Source organism: Bombina bombina, chromosome 2 (genome assembly GCF_027579735.1).
Source record: "Bombina bombina isolate aBomBom1 chromosome 2, aBomBom1.pri, whole genome shotgun sequence".
NCBI lineage: Eukaryota > Metazoa > Chordata > Amphibia > Anura > Bombinatoridae > Bombina > Bombina bombina.
Genome location: NC_069500.1, coordinates 1,238,325,801 through 1,238,350,445, shown reverse-complemented (window position 1 = coordinate 1,238,350,445; position 24,645 = coordinate 1,238,325,801). Strand labels below are relative to the sequence as shown.

General features: G+C 38.1%; 1 protein-coding gene across 2 annotated transcripts in view; it reads right to left on the bottom strand.

Moving 5' to 3' along the window:
* The window catches only part of ATP8A1 (ATPase phospholipid transporting 8A1), a 608,814-nt gene that overhangs the window by 64,317 nt on the left and 519,852 nt on the right, over positions 1–24,645 (bottom strand). For both annotated transcript variants that reach the window (XM_053704008.1, XM_053704009.1), the window contains 2 exons: positions 14,650–14,711; positions 10,954–11,010 (listed from right to left, as the gene is read on the bottom strand). In XM_053704008.1, coding sequence (XP_053559983.1) covers positions 10,954–11,010; positions 14,650–14,711 — 119 coding nt within the window. The remainder of the gene's footprint in view (positions 1–10,953; positions 11,011–14,649; positions 14,712–24,645) is intronic.

Below are 24,645 nucleotides of genomic sequence, written 5' to 3'. Positions count from 1 at the left end.
ATAGTTATGGGACTGTGAGTCCAACCCTGATAATTGATATATGCCACAGCTGTGATATCGTCTGTCTGAAAACAAATGAACGGTTCTCTCTTCAACAGAGGCCAAGCCTGAAGAGCCCTAAAAATTGCACGGACTTCCAAAATATTGATTAGTAATCTCGCCTCTTAAGATTTCCAAACCCCTTGTGCTTTCAGAGATGCCCAAACAGCTCCCCAACCTGAAAAGACTTGCATCAGTTGTGATCACAGTCCAGGTTGGACGAACCAAAGAGGCCCCTAGAACTATACGATGGTGATCTAACCACTAAGTTGTGATAACCTTGTATAATCCCTGCACCATTGATTCAGCATACAAAGCTGGAGAGGTCTCATATGAAAACGAGCAAAGGGAATTGCGTCCGATGCTGCAGTCATGAGATCTAAAACTTCCATGCACATAGCTACTGAAGGGAATAATAGAGGCTGAAGGTTCCGACAAGCTGAAACCAATTTAAATTGTCTCATGTCTGTTAGAGACAGAGTCATGGACACTGAATCTATCTGGAAGCCTAAAAAGGTGACCCTTGTCTGAGGAATCAAAGAACTGTTTGGTAAATTGATCCTCAACCATGTCTTTGAAGAAACAACAGTAGTTGATTTGTGTGAGATTCTGCAGAAGGTAAAGACTGAGCAAGTACCAAGATATCGTCCAAATAAGGATACATCGCAACACCCCGCTCTCTGATAACAGAGAGTAGGACACCAAGAACCTTTGAAAAGATTCCTAGAGCTGTCGCTAGGCCAAAAAGGAAGAGCAACAAATTGGTAATGCTTGTCAAAAAAAGAGAATATCAGAAATTGAAAGCAATCTGGATGAATCGGAATATGAAGATATGCATCCTGTAAGTCTATTGTGGGCATATAATGCCCTTGCTGAAAAAAAAGCAGAATAGACCTTATAGTCACCATTTTGAAAGTTGGTACTCTTACATATCAATTCAACATTTTTAGATCCAAAACTGACCTGAATTAAATTACTTTCTTTGAGACAATGAATAGATTTAAATAAAACCCCAGACCCTGTTCCTGAAACGGAACTGGCATGATTACCCCAGATAACTAGAGGTCTGAAACACACTTCAGGAAAGCCTGAGCATTTACTGGGTTTGCTGGAATGCGTGAGAGAAAAAAATCTTCTCACAGGCGGTCCTACTCTGAATCCTATTCTGTACCCCTGAGAGACAATATTCTGAATCCAATGATTTTGGACCAAATTGATCCAAACATCTTTGAAAAATCTTAATCTGCCCCCTACCAGCTGAGCTGGAATAAGAGCCGCACCTTCATGCGGACTTAGGGGCTGACTTTGATCTCTTAAATGGCTTGGATTTATTCAAATTTGAAGAAGGCTTCCAATTGGAAACAGATTCCTTGGGAAAGAATTAGGTTTCTGTTCCTTATTTAACAACGAAAATGGTTAGAAGCTTTAAATTTACCCTTGGATCTTATCTTGAGGCAAAAAAACTCCCTTCCCCCCAGTGACAGTTGAAATTATTGAATCCAACTGAGAACCAAATAATTTATTAACTTGGAAGGAAAGAAATTCCAATCTGGACTTAGATGTCATATCAGCATTCCAAGATTTAAGCTACAAAGCTCTTCTAGCTAAAATAGCTAAAGACAGAGATTTAACATCAATTTTGATGATATCAAAAAAATGGCATTACAAATAAAATTATTAGCATGTTGAATCAAGTTAACAATGCTAGACAAATCATGATCCGATACTTGTCGCGTTAAAGATTCCAACCAAATGGTTGAAGCAGCTGCAACATCAGCCAAAGAAATTGAAGACCTGAAAATAAAGAAGTTTTCCTTAGATAAGATTCAAGTTTCCAATCTAAAGGATCTTTAAAAGAAATACTATCTTCCATAGGAATAGTAATACGTTTAGCAAGAGTAGAGATAGCCCCATCAACTTTGGGGATCTTTTCCCAAAACTCCAATCTAACTGCTGGCAAAGAATACAATTTTTAAAAGAAGGAATAAAAGAAGTACCCGGCCTATTCCATTCCTTAGAAATCATATCAGAAATATCATCAGGAACTGAAAAAAACCTCTGAAATAACCACAGGAGGTTTATAAACAGAATTAATATGTTTACTAGCTTTAATATCAAGAGGACTAGTCTCCTCAATATGCAATATAATCAACACTTCTTCAACAAAGAACGAATGTACTCCATTTTAAATAAATAAGTAGATTTGTCAGTGTCAATATCTGAGGAAGGATCTTCTGAATCAGATAGATCCTCATCAGGAGGAGGATAATTCAGTATGTTGTCGGTCATTTGAAATTTCATCAACTTTATGAGAAGTTTAAAAAGACCTTTACATTTAATAGAAGGTGGGATTGCAGACAAAGCCTTCTGAATAGAATCAGCAACAAATTCTTATAAATTCACAGGTATATCTTGTACATTAGATGTTAAAAGAACAGAAACAGGCAATGTACTATTACTGATGGACACAATCTCTGCATGTATAAGTTTATCATGACAACTTATTACAAACCACAGCTGGAGATATAATCTCCATAAGATTACAAAAAATGTACTTAGCTTTGGTAGAACTGTTATCAGTCAGCAGGATTCCAACAGTGTTTTCTAAAACAGGATCAGATTGAGACATCTTGCAAATGTAAGAGAAAAAACAACATTGAAAGCAAATTTATCAATTTCCTTAAATGGCAGTTTCAAGAATGGGAAAAAAATGCAACAGCATAGCCCTCTGATAGAGAAAAAAGGCAAGAGGCATATAGGAATGGGGTTTAAATTATGAAATATTTGGCGCAAAGAATGACGCACAAATTTTTTGGACGCTAACAACATCCGGAAATGACACACTTGCGTCATTGAAGACGCAATCTTGTGAAAGGACTCAGCGTCGCCAAAGATGCCGGAAATTACGAATTTGCGTCATCAAACGTAACTTAGCGCCAAAAAGATCTTGCGCCAAAAATGATGCAATATAGTTTGGCATTTTGTGCCCTCGCGAGCCTAATTCTGCCCGCAAATTTAAAAAGACAGTCAATTGCAAAAAGACTATACCCCAGGTAAGAAATACATTTTCCTAGAAAATGCATTTCCCAGATATGAAACGGACAGTCTGCAAAAGGAAATATACTGAAACCTGAATCATGTAAAATATAAGTATAATACATATATTTAGAACTTTATATAAATACATAAAGTGCCAAACCATAGCTGAGAGTTAATGAAAGCATACTTAAAAAAAAACACCCATCCACATATAGCAGATAGCCAAGCCAGTACTGAAACAGTTATCAGTAGAATATGAGAGCGTATCGTCGATCCGAAAAGGGAGGAAGAAGATGAATCTCTACGACCGATAATAGAGAACCTATGAAACAGATCCTCATGAGGAAAACCATTGCATTTAATAGGTGATACTTCCTTCACATCCCTCTGACATTCACTGTACTCTGAGAGGAATCGGGCTTCAAAATACTGAGAAGCGCATATCAACGTAGAAATCTTAGCACAAACTTACTTCACCACCTCCATAGGAGACAAAGTTTGTAAAACTGAATTGTGGGTGTGGTAAGGGGTGCATTTATAGGCATTTTGAGGTTTGGGAAACTTTGCCCCTCCTGGTAGGATTGTATATCGCATACGTCACTAGCTCATGGACTCTTGCCAATTACATGAAAGAAAAGGATATGTCCAAAAAAGTAAATTGGAAGATTAAGTGCCAACTCCAAATGTGCATATGTGATCCCAGGGATTACTTCTCAGTGGAAACAAATTCTGCAGTCAAACTCAAAGTGTTAACCTCAAATAAAACAGATCAATGTTGCCAATAGTGAAGTCCTGTTAGACAACAGGGTTAATTCACATGTAAGTTGTATTCTCACATGCTGCAGAGCTTCACATCAAGCTCTAGATATAAACGCAATGGGAGACTCCAGCAGGAGCAGATAGAAGTAAACTGAGATGAATGTTAAAACAATTTATTAAAACTTGTGTTTAAAATCACAGGGGTTTACAGAGAACAACCACAGAGAACCGTGATTACGGTTTCATGGTTTGCAGTTCAGAAGGTTGGACTCCACCCACAAAGTGACGTCACACCCTCAAATCCAACAATCATTTCACCAAATAGTCGCTTGGCTTTTTCAAGGATCCTTGTAAAAGCTAAGCGACAATTTGATGAAACGATCGTCGGATTTGAGCGTGTAACGTGACGTCACGTTGTGCGCGGAGTCCAACCTTCTGAACTGCACACCGTAATCATAGACATTGTTTACAATACACAGTCTGTGCAATATACAGGTGTACTAGCTGTGGTTGTTCCATGTAAACCCCTTTGATTTTAAACACATGTTTTAATAAATTGTTTTAACATTCATCTGAGTTCACTTCTATCTGCTCCTGTTGGAGTCTCCCATAGCGTTTATATCTAGAGCTTGATGTGAAGCTCTGCAGCATATGAGAATACAACTTAAATGTCAGAAAAGGCTGTCAGAAAAATGCTTAGATACAAGGTAATCACAGAGGTAAAAAGACTATTAATATAACCATGTTGGCTATGCAAAAGTGGGGAATGGGTAATAAATGGATTAACTATCTTTTTGAATTGACTGTCCCTTTAACGAATATATTTAAATACCTAGAGATAAGACAAATAGCTCTGCTCTTCCTGCAGGTTAATTCCATTTGAATGGGCATGCCCTTGAGCACAATGAATTGTGGTTTTAATCTACTCTTTCAGCAAGAATTTACCTAAAATAAAATGTATGCTTACCTGATAAATGTATTTCTTTCCGGACATGGAGAGTTCACAACGTCATTCCAATTACTAGTGGGATATTAATTCCTGGCTAGCCATAACCCCCAGTGTCATTGGAAAAAGAAGATAACACAAAGGTGTAGAGGTGCCTGATAAATTACTGTCTAATCTTAAGGGTGGGGTCGTGGACTCTCCATGTCCGGAAAAGAAAGAAATTTATCAGGTAAGCTTAACTTATTTTCTTTCCTAAAACATTGGGAGTCCACAACGTCATTCCAATTACTAGTGGGAACTAATACCCAAGTTAGAGGACACAGAATGAACAAGGAGGGAGAACAAGACAGGCAGACCTAAACAGAAGGCACCACCGCTTGAAGAACCTTTCACCCAAAAGAGACCTCAGCCGAGGCAAAAGTATAAAATTTGTAAAATTTGGAAAAAGTATGCAGAGAGGTCCATGTTGCAGCCTTGCAAATCTGTTCCATAGAAGCTTCATTTTTGAAAGCCCAAGAAGTGGAATGAGCAGTAATTCTCTCAGGAGGCTGCTGTCCAGCAGTTTCATAAGCACAATGAATTGTACTTCTCAACCAGAGGGAAAGAGAAGTAGAAGTAGCCTTCTAACCCTTACGCTTTCCTGAGAAACAAACAAACAGGGCAGAAGACTGGCAAAAATCCTTAGCAGCCTGTAGGTAGAATTTTAGAGCATGCACAACATCCAAGTTGTGCAACAGGCGTTCTTTATGAGAAGAAGGATTAGGACAGAGAGAAGAAACAACAATTTCCTGACTATCCGAAACCACCTTAGGGAGAAATCCAACTTAGTATGAAGAACCGCCTTATCCGCATGAAAAATAAGGTAAGGCAAATTGCACTGCAAAGCCGAGAGTTAAAAAACTCTCCAAGCAGAAGAAATAGCAATAAGAAACAAAACCTTCCAAGATAACGGCTTAATATCTATGGAATGCATTAGCTCAAGCGGAGCCTGCTGCAAAACTCTAAGAACTAGGTTAAGGCTCCAAGGAGGACCAACCGGTTTAAACACAGGCCTGATTCTGACCAGGGCCTGACAAATAGATTGAACATCTGGCACATCCGCCAGATGCTTATGTAAAAGAACAGATAATGCAGAAATCTGACCTTTCAGAGAACTGACTGACAACCCTTTCTCCAGACCTTCCTAGAGAAAGGACAAAATTCTAGGAATCCTGATCCTACTCCAAGAGTAGCCCTTAGATTCACACCAATAAAGGTATTTACGCCATACCTTATGGTAAATTTTATGAGTAACAGGCTTGCAAGCCTGGAACATGGTATCAATAACCGATTCAGAAAACCCACACTTAGCCAGAACTAAGCGTTCAATCTCCAAGCAGTCAGCTTCAGAGAAACGAGATATGGATGGAGGAAAGGACCCTGAGTTAGAAGGCCCTTCCTCAGAAGTAACCTCCAAGGAGAAAAAGATGACATCTTCACAAGGTCTGCATACCAGATCCTGCAAGGCCAAGCAGGAGCTATTAGAATTACAGACCCTCTCTCCTGTTTGATACAAGCAATGACTCGGGGAACGAGCGCGAACGGAGGAAACAGGTATGCTAGACCGGATTCCCAAGGGACCGCCAGAGCATCTATCAGAGCGGCCTGCAGATCTCTTGAACTTGAACTGTACCTTGGAAGCTTGGCGTTCTGACGAGACGCCATCATATCTAACTTCGGCACCCCCACTTGAGGGTTAGCCTGGAGAACACCTCCGGATGGAGAGCCCACTCTCTTCGGGATGAAAATGTCTGTCTGCTCAGAAAGTCCGCCCCCCAGTCGTCCACTCCTGGAATGTGGATAGCAGATAGAAAACAATTGTGAGCTTCTGCCCACTGAATAATCCATGCCACCTCATTCATGGCTAAGGAACTCCGAGTTCCTCCCTGGTGGTTGATGTAAGCCACTGAGGTGATGTTGTCCGATTGGAACCTGATAAACCGGGCAAAAGGAAAAAAGGACAATTGAGGCCAAGCCATTAGAGCATTGTAGATCGCTCTCAACTCCAAGATGCAAGGCCAAATGGAAGAGCAATAAACTGAAAGTGCATGTCTAGAAAAGCAAAGCTCAGGAACTGGTGATGATCCCTGTGGATAGGAACATGAAGATATGCGTCCTTCAGGTCATCATGAACTGACCTTCTTGGACCAAGGGAAGAATGGAACCCGTTTTGAAGGACGGTACCCTGAGAAACTTGTTGTGACACTTTAGGTCTAAAATGGGTCGGAAAGTTCCCTCTTTTTTGGGAACCACAAACTGGTTGGAATAAAATCCCAGACCTTGTTCTCTTACTGCAACTGGAACAATAACTCCCAGGGAGGAAAGGTCCTGAACACACTAGAATGCCTCTCTTTTTACCTGATCCGCAGATAATCTTGAGAGGAGAAATCTGCCCTTGGGAGGACAAGATTTTAATTCTATTTTGTAACCCTGAGATACTATAACCACAGCCCAAGGATCTAGGACATCTCGTAACAACTCTTGACAAAAAAGGGAGTCTGCCCCCCACCTGATCCGATCCCAGACCAGGGGCAGATCCTTCATGCTAACAGTCTCAGCTGAGGGTTTCTTTGGATTGCTTCCCCATGTTCCAAGAATGATTGGGTCTCAAAGAAGACTTTGACTGCTCCTGCTTAGAGGAGGGAGAGGAAGGCATTGGACCTTTGAAGTTACGAAAGGAATGGAAATTACTTTGACGTCCTCTAGGTCTATTCTGCTTGTCTTGTGGTAGAAAGGACCCCTTTCCACCAGTAATTTCCGAAATTATTTTTGCCAGAAACAGGACCAAACAAGGTCTTACCTTTATAAGGTAGTGACAGAAGCTTAGAATTGGAGGTAACATCAGCTGACCAAGATTTTAGCTACAGAAGTAAACTTCAGATTTAGAACAGTGAAGCCAGATATCTTGGCTCCCAGTCTAATAACTTGCATGGTAGCATCAGAGATAAAGAAGTTGGCTAGTTTGAGAGCCTTAATCCTATCTTGTATCTCCTCAAACTGTGTCTCTTCTAAAATCAATTCAGACAAAGAATCGCACCAATAAGATGCTGCACTTGCTACTGTGGCAATACAGACTGCAGGTTGCCATTGAAGACCTTGATGAACATACATCTTCTTCAAATAAGCCTCCAACTTTTTGTCCATGTGATCCTTAAAGGAACAGCTATCCTCAATAGAGATTGTAGTTCTCTTAGCCAGGGTAGAAATAGCCCCTTCTAATTTAGACACCATACGCCATGAATCTCTAATAGAGTCAGCAACAGGAAACCTCTTTTTAAAGATGGGAGACAGGGAGAAAGGTATCCCTGGCTTCTCCTATTCCTGTGTAATAATCTCTGTCACACAATCTGGAACAGAAAACACTTCCACAGAGGAAGGAACATCATAGTATTTGTTAAGCTTACTAGATTTCTTAGGGTTGACAGCGACAGGAGAGTCCGAGTCATCCAAAGTAGCCAGTACCTCTTTTAATAGTAAACGAAGGTGTTCAAACTTAAATCTGATGTTTACTTCTTCAGCATCAGACAAAGGAATAATACTGTCCGATTCTGAGATTTCCCCCTTAGAGGCTACTGAGGTATCCTCCTCATCAGACTTATGAGGGAGGGCAACCTGCGTAGCAACAGACGGGATAGACACCTTACACACTGAATTTTTTTTAGATTTCCTCTTGTGCTTCCCCATCATGGGAAAAGCAGATAAAGCTGCTGATACTGCAGAGGTTATCTGTGCAGCAAAATCTGATGGCGAATAAATTCCTCCAGGAGGCTGAGAGGAACCGCAGAGCACTGTATGTGAAGCCATGGAGGCTTGGGACGTTTAAGGAGAAAGCTGTGGCATTACCTAAACAGCATCCTCCTGAGAGACATTAGGCTCAGAAATAAAAAGTTTTTTATCTTTACATTTCAAAGCCTTTTCTAAACATGAAGAACAAAATTGCATAGATAACATAATTTGGGCCTCAAGAAACAATAAACATTTATCCATAGGAGCAGACTCCTGTTCTATGTCTAAAGGTAAAATAATTCCCAATAATATGACTGATATATGAAAATGACACTGTCACATTAAGAGAAAAAAAAACCTTTTAATCTCCTCAGAGCAATATTCAAAACAAAAAGGCACCTCTACACCTCAGGCAGACTGAGGTGCCCTACCTTAACCTGCAATTCCAAAATTGTTAGGCAAGCAGCTGTACATCGATCAAAAAAATGATCAGACACCAAGAAGCTGTCTAAAACTAAGTCACTCCGCTCATGAACTTTGTCGGGTGAGGGAGGGGTCATATAACCGGCAGAAAAAGAAACTGAAAGCGTTTCTAGCAGCAACCACCTAGTAAAAACTTGATGCAACAAAGTAGAGCCCAACAATCACATTTCCTAATAAATAAAAGTCCCAATAAACTGAAACTTATATATAGAAAGCCTCAGAGAAAACATCCCATAACCGCATGGAAAGTTAACCCCTTGGTCTCCACACATAAAGTGTCTGCACCCTGCCCAAATAAATCCATCCTAAAGGATTAATTATGTCCCAATAATTACTGCAGGAAAATATTATTAAGTGCAAGTTACCAATACCTAGAAGACAAAAGCACTTACCTGCAAATCCAGCTGTCCTGGCAGGAAGACAGCTCACAAGGCGTGACAGAGGACATACTCCTATCAGAGACCTACAGAAAAAGAAAAAACAGAGTAACCAACTCTGGCTTTCTATACCAAGGGCAGCAGACATGTTAGAAAACCAAGCAAGGACTACCTTACAACTTTGTAACAGCTTAAAAGCCACCACTACTCTTACTCAAGAGATTGATGTGGACACAGCTAAACCCAAATCCTTGCTTCCAGGTAAAAGTACCTGAAAAAGGAATCCATTCTTCAGACACCAAACTTCACCTCCTCCATTGACAGAGGCAAAGAGAATGACTGGGGGTTATAGGTAAGGGAAGTGACACTTAACAGCTTTGCTGTGGTGCTCTTTGCCTCCTCCTCCTGGCCAGGAGTGAATACCCCACTAGTAATTTGTGGACTCTCCATGTCTTAGGAAAGAAAGGAGCAATTTCCCCATACATTTCATTCTTTACAGCTGGCATAACAACTCAAAACAAAAATTATAGTACAGTGTAATTAGGAAATCTTATCAAATATTTTTTCAGCAATGTGTTTATATTGTTTGTACAATCTATTATCAATTATTTCCTCCATCCTTGATAAACCTGGATGCTATCAGCCCATTGCTGAATTCTCTAAGGCTTAAAGCAGGTAGAAGCTGGTAGTGTGTTCCTTTACCAAGGAATGTTGAGAGATAAAAACATAAATGGATGGTTTGTTTTCAATGGCATGCTTTAGAACAGTGATTTTTAACCTTTTTTTTGCCGTGGCACACTTTTTTACATTAAAAAATCCTGTGGCACACCACCATCCCAAAATTTTAAAAAAATCACACATTGTAGCCTAATACAGCATATATATATATACACATACACACAAACACACACATACTGTATGTATTGTGCTGTTATGTCATGCCTCCTACAAACTACCCCTGCACTGGGAGTAAAAAACAAGCAAAGTTTAAAAAATATGTCACACTGTTGTCAGTCTGCCGTGGCACACCTGAGGATCTCTCACGGCACACTAGTGTGCCACGGCACACTGGTTGAAAAACACTGCTTTAGAACATGAAATTATAGCACTAGCAATGCTGCAAGTCTGTATTCTAAACCCCTGCAAAGGGGTTAAACACATAGTTAAAATACAGCTTAGAGTCGCTGAGAACTGCTGGTCCCAGGCAGCCAGAGCGCCAATCAGCAAGGAAAGTAACACAGCCAGGTCATGTGACTACCACAGCTAATTTCATTCCATTTCTGCTCTAAACCAGCAGTTCTCAAACCCAAAATGTACTTTCAACTATGTGTGTAACCCCTTTGCAGCATCGCTAGTGATAAAACTACATACTCTTTTTTTTTTTCTGCAATGTCTTTTATTACTAATTCTAAAATCATATCACTAAAATGTTTAAAATATATTCAGAATTACTAAGCATTTGCCCAATACCTTCCAAAACATCAGCATATTAGAATTTGAATAAGGCAATTATCTGTGTAATGTGTTGTCCCATGTTTAACTTACCAAGGTCCAATATGAGGTCTCTAATCCGGCTTTCAAACACACCGTTATCACTACAAACTGAATAAATAAAATACAGTTTTAGAATTGCTTTATACATATTAGTAATAAAGAACTTACAACAGAGCAAACAGATAGTATTAATAGAAATGCAGATGTGAATTTATTGTGAATGATTGCAAATACAAAAAGGTATAAAAAAAAAAAAAGTGTCCGCTAATCCTGAACTTTGTGCAGAAACACAAAATAAACCAATATTTATATAATTCATACCTAAAATGATGTATTCAATACTGGCAGGTACATGGCCTTGTGCTACAAGGAGTAGAAATAAACTACTAGAAGGCACTTCCCCTTTTATATTACGCCCCCTCCCTTCCTGCTAAATTTAGTTGACTTATTGCTGAGTTTGAATGTGTTTTTTTGGACAGAGTATTGGGAAAGAATTTACATTGGACCATGTCTTAGTGAAGCAGATCAAACATAAAACACACAATCAGGTAGGTGGGCATTCATATACTTAACGTTGTTTATAGTAAGTGTAAATCATGTATCCTCTCATAGAAACATAACTATTTATATGGCAGATGTAGCTGTGTTGTGTCAGTACAGTACAAAAGCTAATTATATTAATAAATGATTGTGGGGGGGAAAGTAACTTTTGTCAAGATCTAATAAGGCACAGAGTGCAAGGCATTCTAACAAAAAAAAGTTTGTCTTGTGCAAAGCCGTAGAGGCTCTACCTGAACCCCAAAACAACTAAAATGGGAATTATTTTATTTGAATTCTTTAGGACTGCAGAGGGAAATCAGACGACCAAATAGAAAAGATTTCACAAAAGTAATCACTAGAGCCTAATAGATTAAAGGGACACTAAACCCAAAAATTTTCTTTAGTGATTCAGAAAGAGAATTCAATTTTAAACAACTTTACAATTTACTTCTATTATCTAATATGCTTTATTTTTTAGATATCCTTTGTTAAAGAAATAGCAATGCACATGGGTGAGCCAATAACACGAGGCATCTATGTGCAGGCACCAATCAGCAGCTACTGAGCCTATCTAGATATGCTATTCAGCAAAGAATATCAAGAGAATGAAGCAAAATAGATAATAGAAGTAAATTAGAAAGTTGTTTAAAATGGCATGCTCTATCTAAATCACGAAAGAAAAAATGTGGGTTTAATGTCCCTTTAAGTTGCAAAAGTTTTGAATGCAAAATAAAAATTTGAAAATATTTTTAGTGTTTCATTTTTCAGAGCAGTCCAGGAATACACCTTTTGACACTCTAATGTAAATGTACCCGCTGTGCCAATCAGATGCCAGAAATCAAAGTATGGAGACAAACAGGTTAAATAACACTTAACCCCTGCAGTAATAATGTAACATTTAAGTTCTATATACACAAGAACTGCACACTTAACCCCTGCAGTAATAATGTAACATTTATGTTCTATATACACAAGCACTGCACACTTAACCCCTGCAGTAATAATGTAACATTTATGTTCTATATACACAACCACTGCACACTTAACCCCTGCAGTAATAATGTAACATTTAAGTTCTATATACACAAGCACTGCACACTTAACCCCTGCAGTAATAATGTAACATTTAAGTTCTATATAAACAAGCTCTGCACACTTAACCCCTGCAGTAATAATGTAACATTTAAGTTCTACAGGGAGTGCAGAATTATTAGGCAAGTTGTATTTTTGAGGATTAATTTTATTATTGAACAACAACCATGTTCTCAATGAACCCAAAAACTTTTCAAACAGTTTGCGGTTTTGTTTGACTTTATTATAAAACTGTGCTCTGTTGCTTAAAAATTGGACAAACAGTTGTGTTAATGTAAAGTGTTAGTTTTAAAGGGACATTACACACTTTGAGATAGTAATATAAAATGATAAATCACATATAAAAAAAGAAGTCTGCAATATACTTTCATTATTTATTTTGTCCTCTTTGCCTGTAATTTAATTCTGAAATTGTGAGCGTTTCAGTTCCTGTTAGAAATGGAAGTGCAGAACACTGTTATATTCCACACAGCCATTGGTTACACACTCTAGTGACCTATTTATAACTGTCCCTAATTGGCCACAGCAGAGAAGGTAACACAAGTTAAAACATGGCAGCTCCCAGTGTTTTATAGACACTAAAACTTTACACTTATTTTGTCACTTTTTAAACAACTAATGAAACTTTAAAAAATACATCTACATGTTAGTCATGGACTAATCTTTTCTTTGAATGCATCATTTTATCTAGCATTTATTTAGTGTTTAATGTCCCTTTAAGTTTATATTTGTAACACTCAGTATGTGGATTTAGGAAACAATTATTGATTCTTATTTTATCCGATTAGTCGATTAATCGAAAAAATAATAAGCCGATTAATCGATTATGAAAATAATCGTTAGTTGCAGCCCTACACACAAGCTCTGTATGGTAACAGTGTTTTACAACATTATTTGTAGCTTTGCTATACAATGTTGCAAAACACTGCTGGCATATAGTACTAAAAACACATGCATACTCCTGAACTCTTATGAGCCTACCTAGTTTTACTGTTCAATAAAAGATACAGAGAGAACAAAGCAAATTTGATAACAGAAGTAAATTGGAAAGTTGTTTAAAATTGTACCCTCTATCTGAATCATGAAATATTTATTTTGACTTTAATGTCCCTTTAACTCCTGCAGTAATAATACATGTAACATTTATACTCTATACACACAAGCTCTGCACACTTTAAAGAGACATGATACCCAAATGTTGAAACACTTGAAAGTGATGCAGCATAGCTGTAAAAAGCTGACTAGAAAATATCACCTGAACTTCTCTCTGTAAAAAAGAAAGATATTTTACCTTAAAATGTCCTAAGTATTTACTTCCCATTGTAAAGCACTTTAAGCAGCAAATCAGTACGCATGTCCTGGGACCTGCAAGGGAGCGAGCCTCATGCACACTCATGTTATTTACCTATTCAGTTGAAGGAAGTTTACTATGAAATCTCATGAGATCACAGTAAAACAGTTCATGACCTCAGGACTGCTGATGCTGATTGGCTGCTGTTCATCTCTTTTTTTTTTTACCTGCCACTGGACAGCAGCTGAAGTATGACTTTTTACACAGCACTTACTCTGGTTAGCTGAGGAAATTGTGAGGTAAAATATCTTCCTTTTTTACATATAGATGTTCAGGTGATATTTTCCTGTCAGCTTTTTAGTGTTATGCTACATCACTTTCAAGTAATTTAGCATATGGAGTATTATGTCCCTTTAACTCCTGCAGTAATAATACATGTAAGTTAACATTTATGTTCTATACACACAAGCTCTGCACACTTTCTAATTTACTACTATTATCAAAAAGTCTTCATTCTCTTGATATCTTTATTTGAAAAAGCAGGAATGAAAGCTTAGGAGCCAGGACATGTTTGATTCAGCACAATGAATAGCGCTTGGTGATTGGGGACTACATTTATCCACCAATCAGCAAGCAGTACCCAGGTGCTTTAACTAAAATGGGCTGGCTCTTAAACTTTCATTCCTGCTTTTTTAAACAGATACCAAGAGAATGAAGACAAAGTTATAATAGGAGTAAATTAGAAAGTTGCTTAAAACTGCATGCTCTATCCGAATCATGAAAGAAAAAAAATGTGGGTTTAGTATCCCTTTAAATTAACTTACCGTATAAACAATGTTGCCCAAGAAAAGATAATCTGAGGTTTTTCCATTTCCAAACACAGTACCTAAAGTAAAGAAAAATAAACCATAAGATATTTGTACAACTAGATTTATGAATTGTGACACTTATGTATGTTTTGCTCAAGTAAAATGTTGATGGGGACACCATAAAATATAATGAAACTCCAGTTACAGATATAGTTGGACTGAGATAGTATTTGGATTTTGGACTAAGTGATCTAAAGCTAACATCCAGTGAAAATAGTTTACCCAAGCAAAATATTAAAAAGGGTCTTCTATCTTAATACATAACAAACCATAAAAAAAAAAATCAAGATAATGTCTAACAGTGCACAAAAGTAAAAATAATCTTAATAAAATACTAATGACTGGGCTAGATTACAAGTGGCGCGCTAATGTAAGTGTGTGCGATATAAGAATATCGTAGGCGCTGTAATTTGAGTGTGTATTAAAACATGAAAGTAAATACATTTGCTTGAGCGGAATCAAATTTAGCATGTCAAATTAGCGCAGCTGAAGACCATGCTTAAAGGGTATTGGATACATTTTTTATACAACAAACACAAATACATTAAAATGTACAGTTACACTCAAACACTATGTAATAATTATTTACATAAATTTTATTTAATTTTTTTTATAAGGGTTAAAAAGTATAGGGTATATGGCTATGTATTTGCCTGCAAATATATATATATATATATATATATATATATACATACATACACACACAGTCATGGCCAAAAATATTGGCACCTCTGCATTTAAGATAATGCACCACTTCGCCCAGAAAATTGTTGCAATTACAAATGTTTAGGCATTCTCATGTTTATTTTTATTTTTTTTTGAATTGGTATAACACAAAAAAGTGGAGAGAAAAAAGCCAAATCTGACCCATTCCACGCAAAACTACAAAAATGGACTGGACTAAATTATTGGCACCTTCTCAAAATTGTAAGAAATAATTGCATTCCAAGTTTGTGATGCTCCTGTTATTTGTAATTAAACTCACCTGTATCAATTAACAGGTGTTGACAATATAGACATCACACCGGCAACGAGTTAAAATGGTGAAAAATTAACAACCTTTCTGTTGTGTGTCTGTGTGCCACACTGAGCATGGAGAAGAGAAAGGCAGCAAATAATTATCTGAGAATTTGTGGAAAACCATGGACAATCTCAAGGTTGCAAGTCCATCTTCAGAGATCTTAATGTTCCTGTGTCCACTGTGCGCAACATTGTCAAAAAGTTTACAGCCCATGGCACTGTAGCTAATCTCCCTAGACGTGGATGAAAGAGAGAAATTGATCAGATTGTAACGAAGGATTGTTCGAATGGTGGATAAAGAACCTCGATCAACTTCCAGACAAATTCAAGCTGACCTTCCGGCACAGGGTACAAATCTGTCAGCTTGCACTATACGTCGCCATCTGAATGAAAAGGGACGCTATAGTAGGAGACCCAGTAGGACCCCACTGCTGACACAGAAACATAAAAAAGCCAAATTAGAGTTTGCCAAACTTACTGGAGGAAGCCAAAATCCTTTTGGGAGAATGTGCTGTGGCCAGACGAAGCCCATCATTCTACTGTTTTTCAGAAAACTAAATCAGGCTTTTAAGAAAAAAAGAATACAGTCCCTACAGTCAAACATTGTAGAGGTTCACTGATGTTTTGGGGTTGCTTTGCTGCTTCAGGCACTGGATGTCTTGACTGTGTGCATGGCATTATGAAATCTGAAGACTACCAAAAAAATCTGTGGTGCAATGTAGGGCCCAGTTGGGTCTCCATCAAAGGTCACGGGTCTTATAGCAGGACAATGACCCAAAGCACACGTCAAAAAGCACAAAGAAATGTTTTAAGACAAAGCGCTGGAGAGTACTGAACTGGACAGCAATGAGTCCAGATCTCAATCCCGTAGAGCACCTGTGGAGAGACCTCAAAAAAGCAGTTGAGAAAAGGAACCCTTCCAATCTGAGAGACCTGGAGCAGTTGGCGAAAGAAGAGTGGTCCAAAATTCCAGCAGAGAGGTGTAAGAAACGCATTAATGGCTACAGAAAGTGATTGATTTCAGTGTCAGATTTGGCTTTTTTTCTCAATTTTTTGGTGTCATAGCAACACAAACAAAAGAAATAAACATGAGAATGCCTAAACATTTGTAATTGCAACAATTTTCTGGGCTAAGTGGTGCATTATCTGACAGACATGCAAGGGTGCCAATATTTTTGTCCATGACTGTGTATGTATGTATATATATATAAAAAAAATAATATATACAAAAAATATATACGAAAAAAATAAGCTTATTCTCATAAATGAAAGAAAAACAATTAAATAAAAAGCAGAAGAATCAAACGGAAAAAGCTGCCTGAAGAACTTTTCTACCAAAAACTGCTTCCGAAGAAGCAAATACATCAAAACGGTAGAATTTAGTAAGTGTATTCAAAGAGGACCAAGTTGCAGCTTTGCAAATCTGATCAACTGAAGCTTCATTCTTAAAGGCCCACGAAGTGGAGACTGATCTAGTAGAATGAGCTGTAATTCTCTGAGGCGGGGCCTGACCCGACTCTAAATAAGCTTGATTAATCAAAAGTTTTAACCAAGAAGTCAAGGAAATAGCAGAAGCCTTCTGACCTTTCCTATGACCAGAAAATAAAACAAATAGACCGGAAGTCTTCCTGAAATCTTTAGTAGCTTCCACATAATATTTCAAAGCTCTTACCACATCCAAAGAATGTAAGGATCTTTCCAAAGAATTCTTAGGATTAGGACACAAGGAAGGGACAACAATTTCTCTACTAATGTTGTTAGAATTCACAACCTTAGGTAAAAATTGAAAAGAAGTCCGCAAAACTGCCTTATCCTGATGAAAAATCAGAAAAGGAGACTCACAAGAAAGAGCAGATAGCTCAGAAACTCTTCTAGCAGAAGAGATGGCCAAAAGGAACAACACTTTCCAAGAAAGTAGTTTAATGTCCAAAGAATGCATAGGCTCAAATGGAGGAGCCTGTAAAGCCTTCAAAACCAAATTAAGACTCCAAGGAGGAGAAATTGATTTAATGACAGGCTTAATACGAACTAAAGCCTGTACAAAACAGTGAATATCAGGAAGTATAGCAATCTTTCTGAGAAATAAAACACAGAAACAAACCCATATCCAAACCATCCTGAAGAAACTGTAAAATTCTACGAATTCTAAAAGAATGCCAAGAGAATTTATGAGAAGAACACCATGAAATGTAAAGTCTTCCAAACTCTATAATAAATCTTTCTAGAGACAGATTTACGAGCTTGTAACATAGTATTAATCACCGAGTCAGAGAAACCTCTATGACTTAGTACTAAGCGTTCAATTTCCATACCTTCAAATTTAATGATTTGAGATCCTGATGGAAAAACGGACCTTGAGACAGTAGGTCTGGCCTTAACGGAAGTGGCCAAGGTTGGCAACTGGACATCCGAACAAGATCCACATACCAAAACCTGTGTGGCCATGCTGGAGCCACCAGCAACACAAACGATTGTTCCATGATGATTTTGGAGATCACTCTTGAAAGGAGAACTAGAGGCGGGAAAATGTAAGCAGGATGATAACACCAAGGAAGTGTCAGAGCATCCACTGCTTCCGCCTGAACATCCCTGGACCTAGACAGGTACCTAGGAAGTTTCTTGTTTAGATGAGAGGCCATGAGATCTATCTCTGAAAGACCCCACATCTGAACAATCTGAGAAAACACATCTGGATGGAGAGACCACTCCCCTGGATGTAAAGTCTGACGGCTGAGATAATCCGCCACCCAATTGTCTACACCTGGGATATGCACCGCAGAGATTAGACAGGAGCTGGATTCCGCCCAAGCAAGTATCCAAGATACTTCTTTCATAGCTTGGGGACTATGCTGCAGTCATGAGGCCTAAAACTTCCATGCACATAGCCACTGAAGGGAATGAATGAGACTGAAGGTGCCGGCAGGCTGCAACCAATTTTAAACGTCTCTTGTCTGTTAGAGACAGAGTCATGGACACTGAATCTATCTGGAAGCCTAAAAAGGTGACCCTTGTCTGAGAAATCAAGAAACTTTTTGGTAAATTGATCCTCCAACCATGTTTCCGAAGAAACAACACTAGTTGATTCGTTTGAGATTCTGCAGAATGTAAAGACTGAGCTAGTACCAAGATATCATCCAAATAAGGAAACACTGCAATACCCTGTTTTCTGATTACAGAGAGTAGGGCACCTAGAACCTTTGAAAAGATTCTTGGAGCTGTTGCTAGGCCAAATGGAAGAACAACAAATTGGTAATGCTTGTCTAGAAAAAAGAATCTCAGGAACTGATAATGTTCTGGATGAATCGGAATATGAAGGTATGCATCCTGCAAGTCAATTGTGGACATATAGTGTCCTCGCTGAACAAAAGGCAGAATAGTCCTTATAGTCACCATCTTGAAAGTTGGTACTCTTACATAACGATTCAACATTTTCAGATCCAGAACTGGTCTGAATAAATTTTCCTTCTTTGGGACAATGAATAGATTTGAATAAAACCCCAATCCTTGTTCCTGAAAAGGAACTGGCATGATTACCCCTGAAGACTCCAGGTCTGAAACACACTTCAGGAAAGCCTGAGCTTTTACTGGATTTGCTGGGATACGTGAGAGAAAAAAAATCTTCTCACAGGAGGTATTACTCTAAATCCTATTCGATACCCTTGAGAGAGAATGCTCTCAATTCATTTATTTTGGACAGAATTTATCCAAAAATCCTTGAAAATCCTTAATACCAGCTGAGCTGGAATGAGGGCCGCACCTTCATGCGGACTTAGGGGCTGACTTTGGTTTCTTAAATGGCTTGGATTTATTCCAATTTGAGGAAGGCTTCCAATTGGAAACAGATTCCTTGGGGAAGGATTTGGTTTTTGTTCCTTATTTAGACGAAAGGAACGAAAACGGTTAGAAGCCTTAGATTTACCCTTAGATTTTTTATCCTGAGGAAGAAAAACTCCCTTTCCCCCAGTAACAGTTGAAATAATAGAATCCAACTGAGAACCAAATAAATTATTACCTTGGAAAGAAAGAGATAGTAATCTAGAGTTAGATGTCATATCAGCATTCCAAGATTTAAGCCACAAAGCTCTTCTAGCTAAAATAGCTAAAGACATAGATCTAACATTAATTTTGATATAAAAAATGGCATCACAAAAAAAAAAAAGATTAGCATATTGCAGTAAGCGAATAATGCTAGATATGTCAGAATCCAATTCTTGTTGTGCTAATTTCTCCAACCAGAAAGTTGACGCAGCCACAACATCAGCCAAAGAAATTGCAGGTCTGAGAAAATGACCTGAATATAAATAGGCTTTCCTTAGATAAGATTCAGGCTTCCTATCTAAAGGATCCTTAACGGAAGTACTATCTTCCATAAGAATAGTGGTACGTTTAGCAAGGGTAGAAATAGCCCCATCAACTTTGGGGATTTTTTTCCAAAACTCTATAGAATTTGCTGGTAAAGGATACACTTTTTTAAACCTTGAAGAAGGAATAAAAGAAGTACCTGGCTTATTCCATTCCTTAGAAATCATATCAGAAATAGCCTCAGGAATAGGAAAAACCCATGGAAAAACCACAGGAGGTTTAAAAACAGCATTTAAATGTTTATTAGACTTAACGTCAAGAGGACTGGTTACCTCAATATCCAAAGTAATTAACACTTCTTTTAATTAAGAACGCATATACTCTATTTTAAATAAATAAGTAGATTTGTCAATGTCAGAGGAAGGATCTTCTGTATCAGATAGATCCTCATCGGAGGAGGATAAATTATTATGTTGTTGGTCATTTGAAATTTCATCAACTTAATGAGAAGTTTTAAAAGACCTTTTAAGTTTATTAGAAGGTGGAAATGCAGACAAAGCCTTCTGGATAGAATCAGTAACAAATTCTTTAAAATTCATAGGTATATCATGTACATTAGAAGTTGAAGGAACTGCAGCTGGCAATGTACTATTACTGATGGACACACTATCTGCATGTAAAAGTTTATCATGACAAGTATTACAAATGACATTCGGAGAAATAATTTCCACAATCTTACAACAAATGCACTTAGCTTTGGAAGAACCGATGTCAGGCAGCAAAGTTCCAGCAAATACTTCTGAGGCAGGATCAGATTGAGACATCTTGCAAAATGTAAAAGAAAATATAAAGAAATATAAAGCAATATTATCAATTTCCTTATATGACAGTTTCAGGAATGGGAAAAAAATGCAAATAGCATAGCCCTCTAATAGAGAAAAAGGCAAGAGGCAAATGGGGTATTAAAAAAATGAAAAATGTTTGGCGCCAAATATGACGCACAACATAACTGAAAACTTTTTTTGGTGCCAATAATAACCGGAAATGACACACTCGTGTCACTAATGACGCAACCGTGTGTAAGGCTTCGGCGTCAACTATGACGCCGGAAATGACGAAGTTGCGTCATAGATGTATTTTTTGCGCCAAAAAAAATTTCTCGCGCCAAGAATGACGCAATAAAGTCTAGCATTTGGCGCACCCGCGGGCCTATACCGCCCGGAATTTGTAAGAAAGTAGTCAACTGAAAAAAAGACTAAACCCTAGGTAAGAAAAAACATTCTTAAAAATGTTTATTTTCCCCAAAAATTAAACTGACAGTATGCAGAAGGAAATACATGAATCTGACTCATGGCAAATATAAGTACAATACATATATTTAGAATTTTATATAAATGCATAAAGTGCCAAACCATAGCTGGGGTGCCTTAAGTAATAAAAAACATACTTACCAAAAGACACCCATACACATATAGCAGATAGCCAAACCAGTACTGAAACAGTTATCAGTAGAAGTAATGGTAAATTGAGAGTATATCGTCGATCTAAAAAGGGAGGTAGGCGAAGAATTTCTACGACCAATAACAGAGAACCTATGAAATAAACGCCCGTTAGGGAAATGATCGTATTCATAAGTGATACTCCCTTCACGTCCCTCTGACATTCGCAGTACTCAGAGGAATCGGGCTTCAAAAATGATGAGAAGCGCATATCAACGTAGAAATCTTAGCACAAACTTACTTCACCACCTCCATAGGAGGCAAAGTTTGTAAAACTGAATTGTGGGTGTGGTGAGGGGTGTATTTATAGGCATTTTGAGGTTTGGGGTGTATTTATAGGCATTTTGAGGTTTGGGAAACTTTGCCCCTCCTGGTAGGATTGTATATCCCATACTTCACTAGCTCATGGACTCTTGCCAATTACATGAAAGAAAAGCATACAAAAAAAGAGGAACTGGAAAAATATAATGTGCTTTTATACGAAAAAAATCATAACCACAAATAAATAAGGTGGGTCTCATGGACTCTTGCCACTATGAAAGAAATTAATTTATCAGTTAAGTTCTTACATAAATTATGTTTTCTTTCATGTAAGTGGCAAGAGTCCATGAGCTAGTGACGTATGGGATACACTACCCAAGATGTGGAAATCCACAGAGTCACTAGAGAGGGAGGGATAAAATAACAGCTACTTCCGCTGAGAAAAATTAAATCCAAATAATAAATTTAAAAAAACTCAAAACATAGGCAAAAGGAATCAGACAACTGCCTGACGAACATTTCTACCAAAGACTGCTTCTGAAGAAGCAAATACATCAAAATGGTAAAATTTAGTAAATGTATGCAAAACAGACCAAGTTGCTGATTGGCAAATCTGATTAACTGAAGCTCCATTCTTAAAAGCCCTAGTAGTGGCAACTGATCTGGTAGAATGAGTTGTCCTCACATTTAAATAAGCCTCGTGAATCAAAAGTTTCAACCAAGACGCCAAATAAATGACAGAGGCTTTCTGACCTTTCCTGGAACCAGAAAAAATAACAAATAGACTAGAAGTCTTTCTAAAATCCTTAGCAGCTTCAACATAGTATTTCAAAGCTCTTACCACATCCAAAGAATGAAGAGATCTCTCAAGAGAATTCTTAGGCTTAGGACACAAAGAAGGAACAGCAATTTCCCTACTAATGTTGTTAGAGTTCACAACTTTAGGCAAAAATGTAAACAAAGTCCGTAAAACCGCCTTACCTTGATGACATATCAGATAAGGAGACTCACAAGAGAGAGCAGACAACTCAGAAACTCTTCTAGCAAAAGAGATAGCCAAAATAAATAATACTTTCGAAGAAAGTAGTTTAATATCCAAAGAATGCATAGGCTCAAAAGGAGCCTGCAAAATCCTTTAAACCAAATTAAGACTCAAAGGAGGAGAAATAGACTTAATAACAGGTTTGATACAAACCAAAGCCTGAACAAAACTGTGAATATCAGGAAGCTTAGCAATCTTTCTATGAAATAAGACAGAAAGTGCAGAGATTTGACCCTTCAAAGTATTTGCAGACAAACCCTTATCCAAACCATCCTGAAGAAATTGTAAAATCCGAGGAATTCTAAAAGAATGCTAAGAAAAATTATTAGAGGAGCACCATGAAATATAGGTTTTCCAAACCCGATAATAAATCTTCCTCGAAACAGACTTACGAGCCTGTAACATAGTGTTAATTACTGAGTCAGAGAAACCTCTATGACTAAGCACTAAGCGTTTAATTTCCATACCTTCAAATTTAGAGATATGAGATCTTGATGGAAAAATGGTCCTTGAGACGGAAGGTCTGGCCTTAAAGGAAGCGGTCAAGGTTGGCAACTGGACATCCGGACAAAATCCGCATACCAAAACCTGTGAGGCCATGCAGGTGCTATTAGAAACACATGAGATTGTTCCAATATGATCTTGGAGATCACCCTTGGGAGAAGAACTAGAGGTAAAAATATATATGCAGGTTTGTAAAACCAAGGAACTGCCAAAGCATCCACCATCTCTGCCTGAGGATCCTTGCACCTGGAAAGATATCTGGGAAGTTCCTTGTTCAAACAAAAGGCCATCAGATCTATTTCTGAAAGACCCCACATCTGAACAATCTGATGAAACACATCCGAATGGAGAGACCACTCCCCTGGATGCAAAGTATGACGACTTAGAAAATCCGCTTCCCAGTTGTCTACACCTGGAATATGAATTGCAGAAATTAGACAAGAGTTGGACTCTGCCCAAGAAAGTATTCAAGATACTTCCTTCATTGCTAAAGAACTGCGAGTCCCTCCCTGATATCACTGTTGTGATATTGACTGTCAAATGAAAAGTTCTTTCTTCAATAGAGGCCAAGCCTGAAGAGCTATGAAGATAGCACAGAGTTCTAAAATGTTGATTGGTTACCTTGCCTCTTGAGGTTTCCAAACCCCTTGTGCTGCCAGAGACCCCCAGACAGCTCCCCAACCTGAGAGACTTGCATCTATTGAGATCACAGTCCAGGAAGGACGAACAAAAGATGCCCCTTGATTAATCCGATGATGGTCTAACTACCAAGACAGAGAGAGATGAATGCTGGGATTTAAGTGTATCAACTGTGATATCCGAGTCTAATCCCTGCACCATTGATTCAGCATGCAAAGCTGCAGAATCATAAAATGCCCTTGCTGAACAAAAGGCAGAGTAGTCCTTATAGTCACCATCTTGAAAGTTGGGACTCTTACAAAACAATTTAAAAGTTTCAGATCCAAAACTGGTCTGAAATGATTCTCTTTCGTTGGGACAATGAATAGATTTGAATAAAACCCCAAACCCTGTTCCTGTAGAGGAACCGGAACAAATCCCCCCTGAAAGCTCTAGATCTGAAACACATTTCAGAAAAGCCTGAGCTTTCACAGGATTTGTTGGAATATGAGAAAGAAAGAATCTTCTCACAGGAGGCCTTATTCTGAATCCTATTCGATACCCTTGAGACACAAAATTCTGAATCCACTGATTCTGAACAGAACCTGACCAAATTTCCTGAAACAATTTAGATCTGCCCCCCACCAGCTGAACTGGATTGAGGGCCGCACCTTCATACAGTCTTGGGGGCTGGATTTGGTTTTT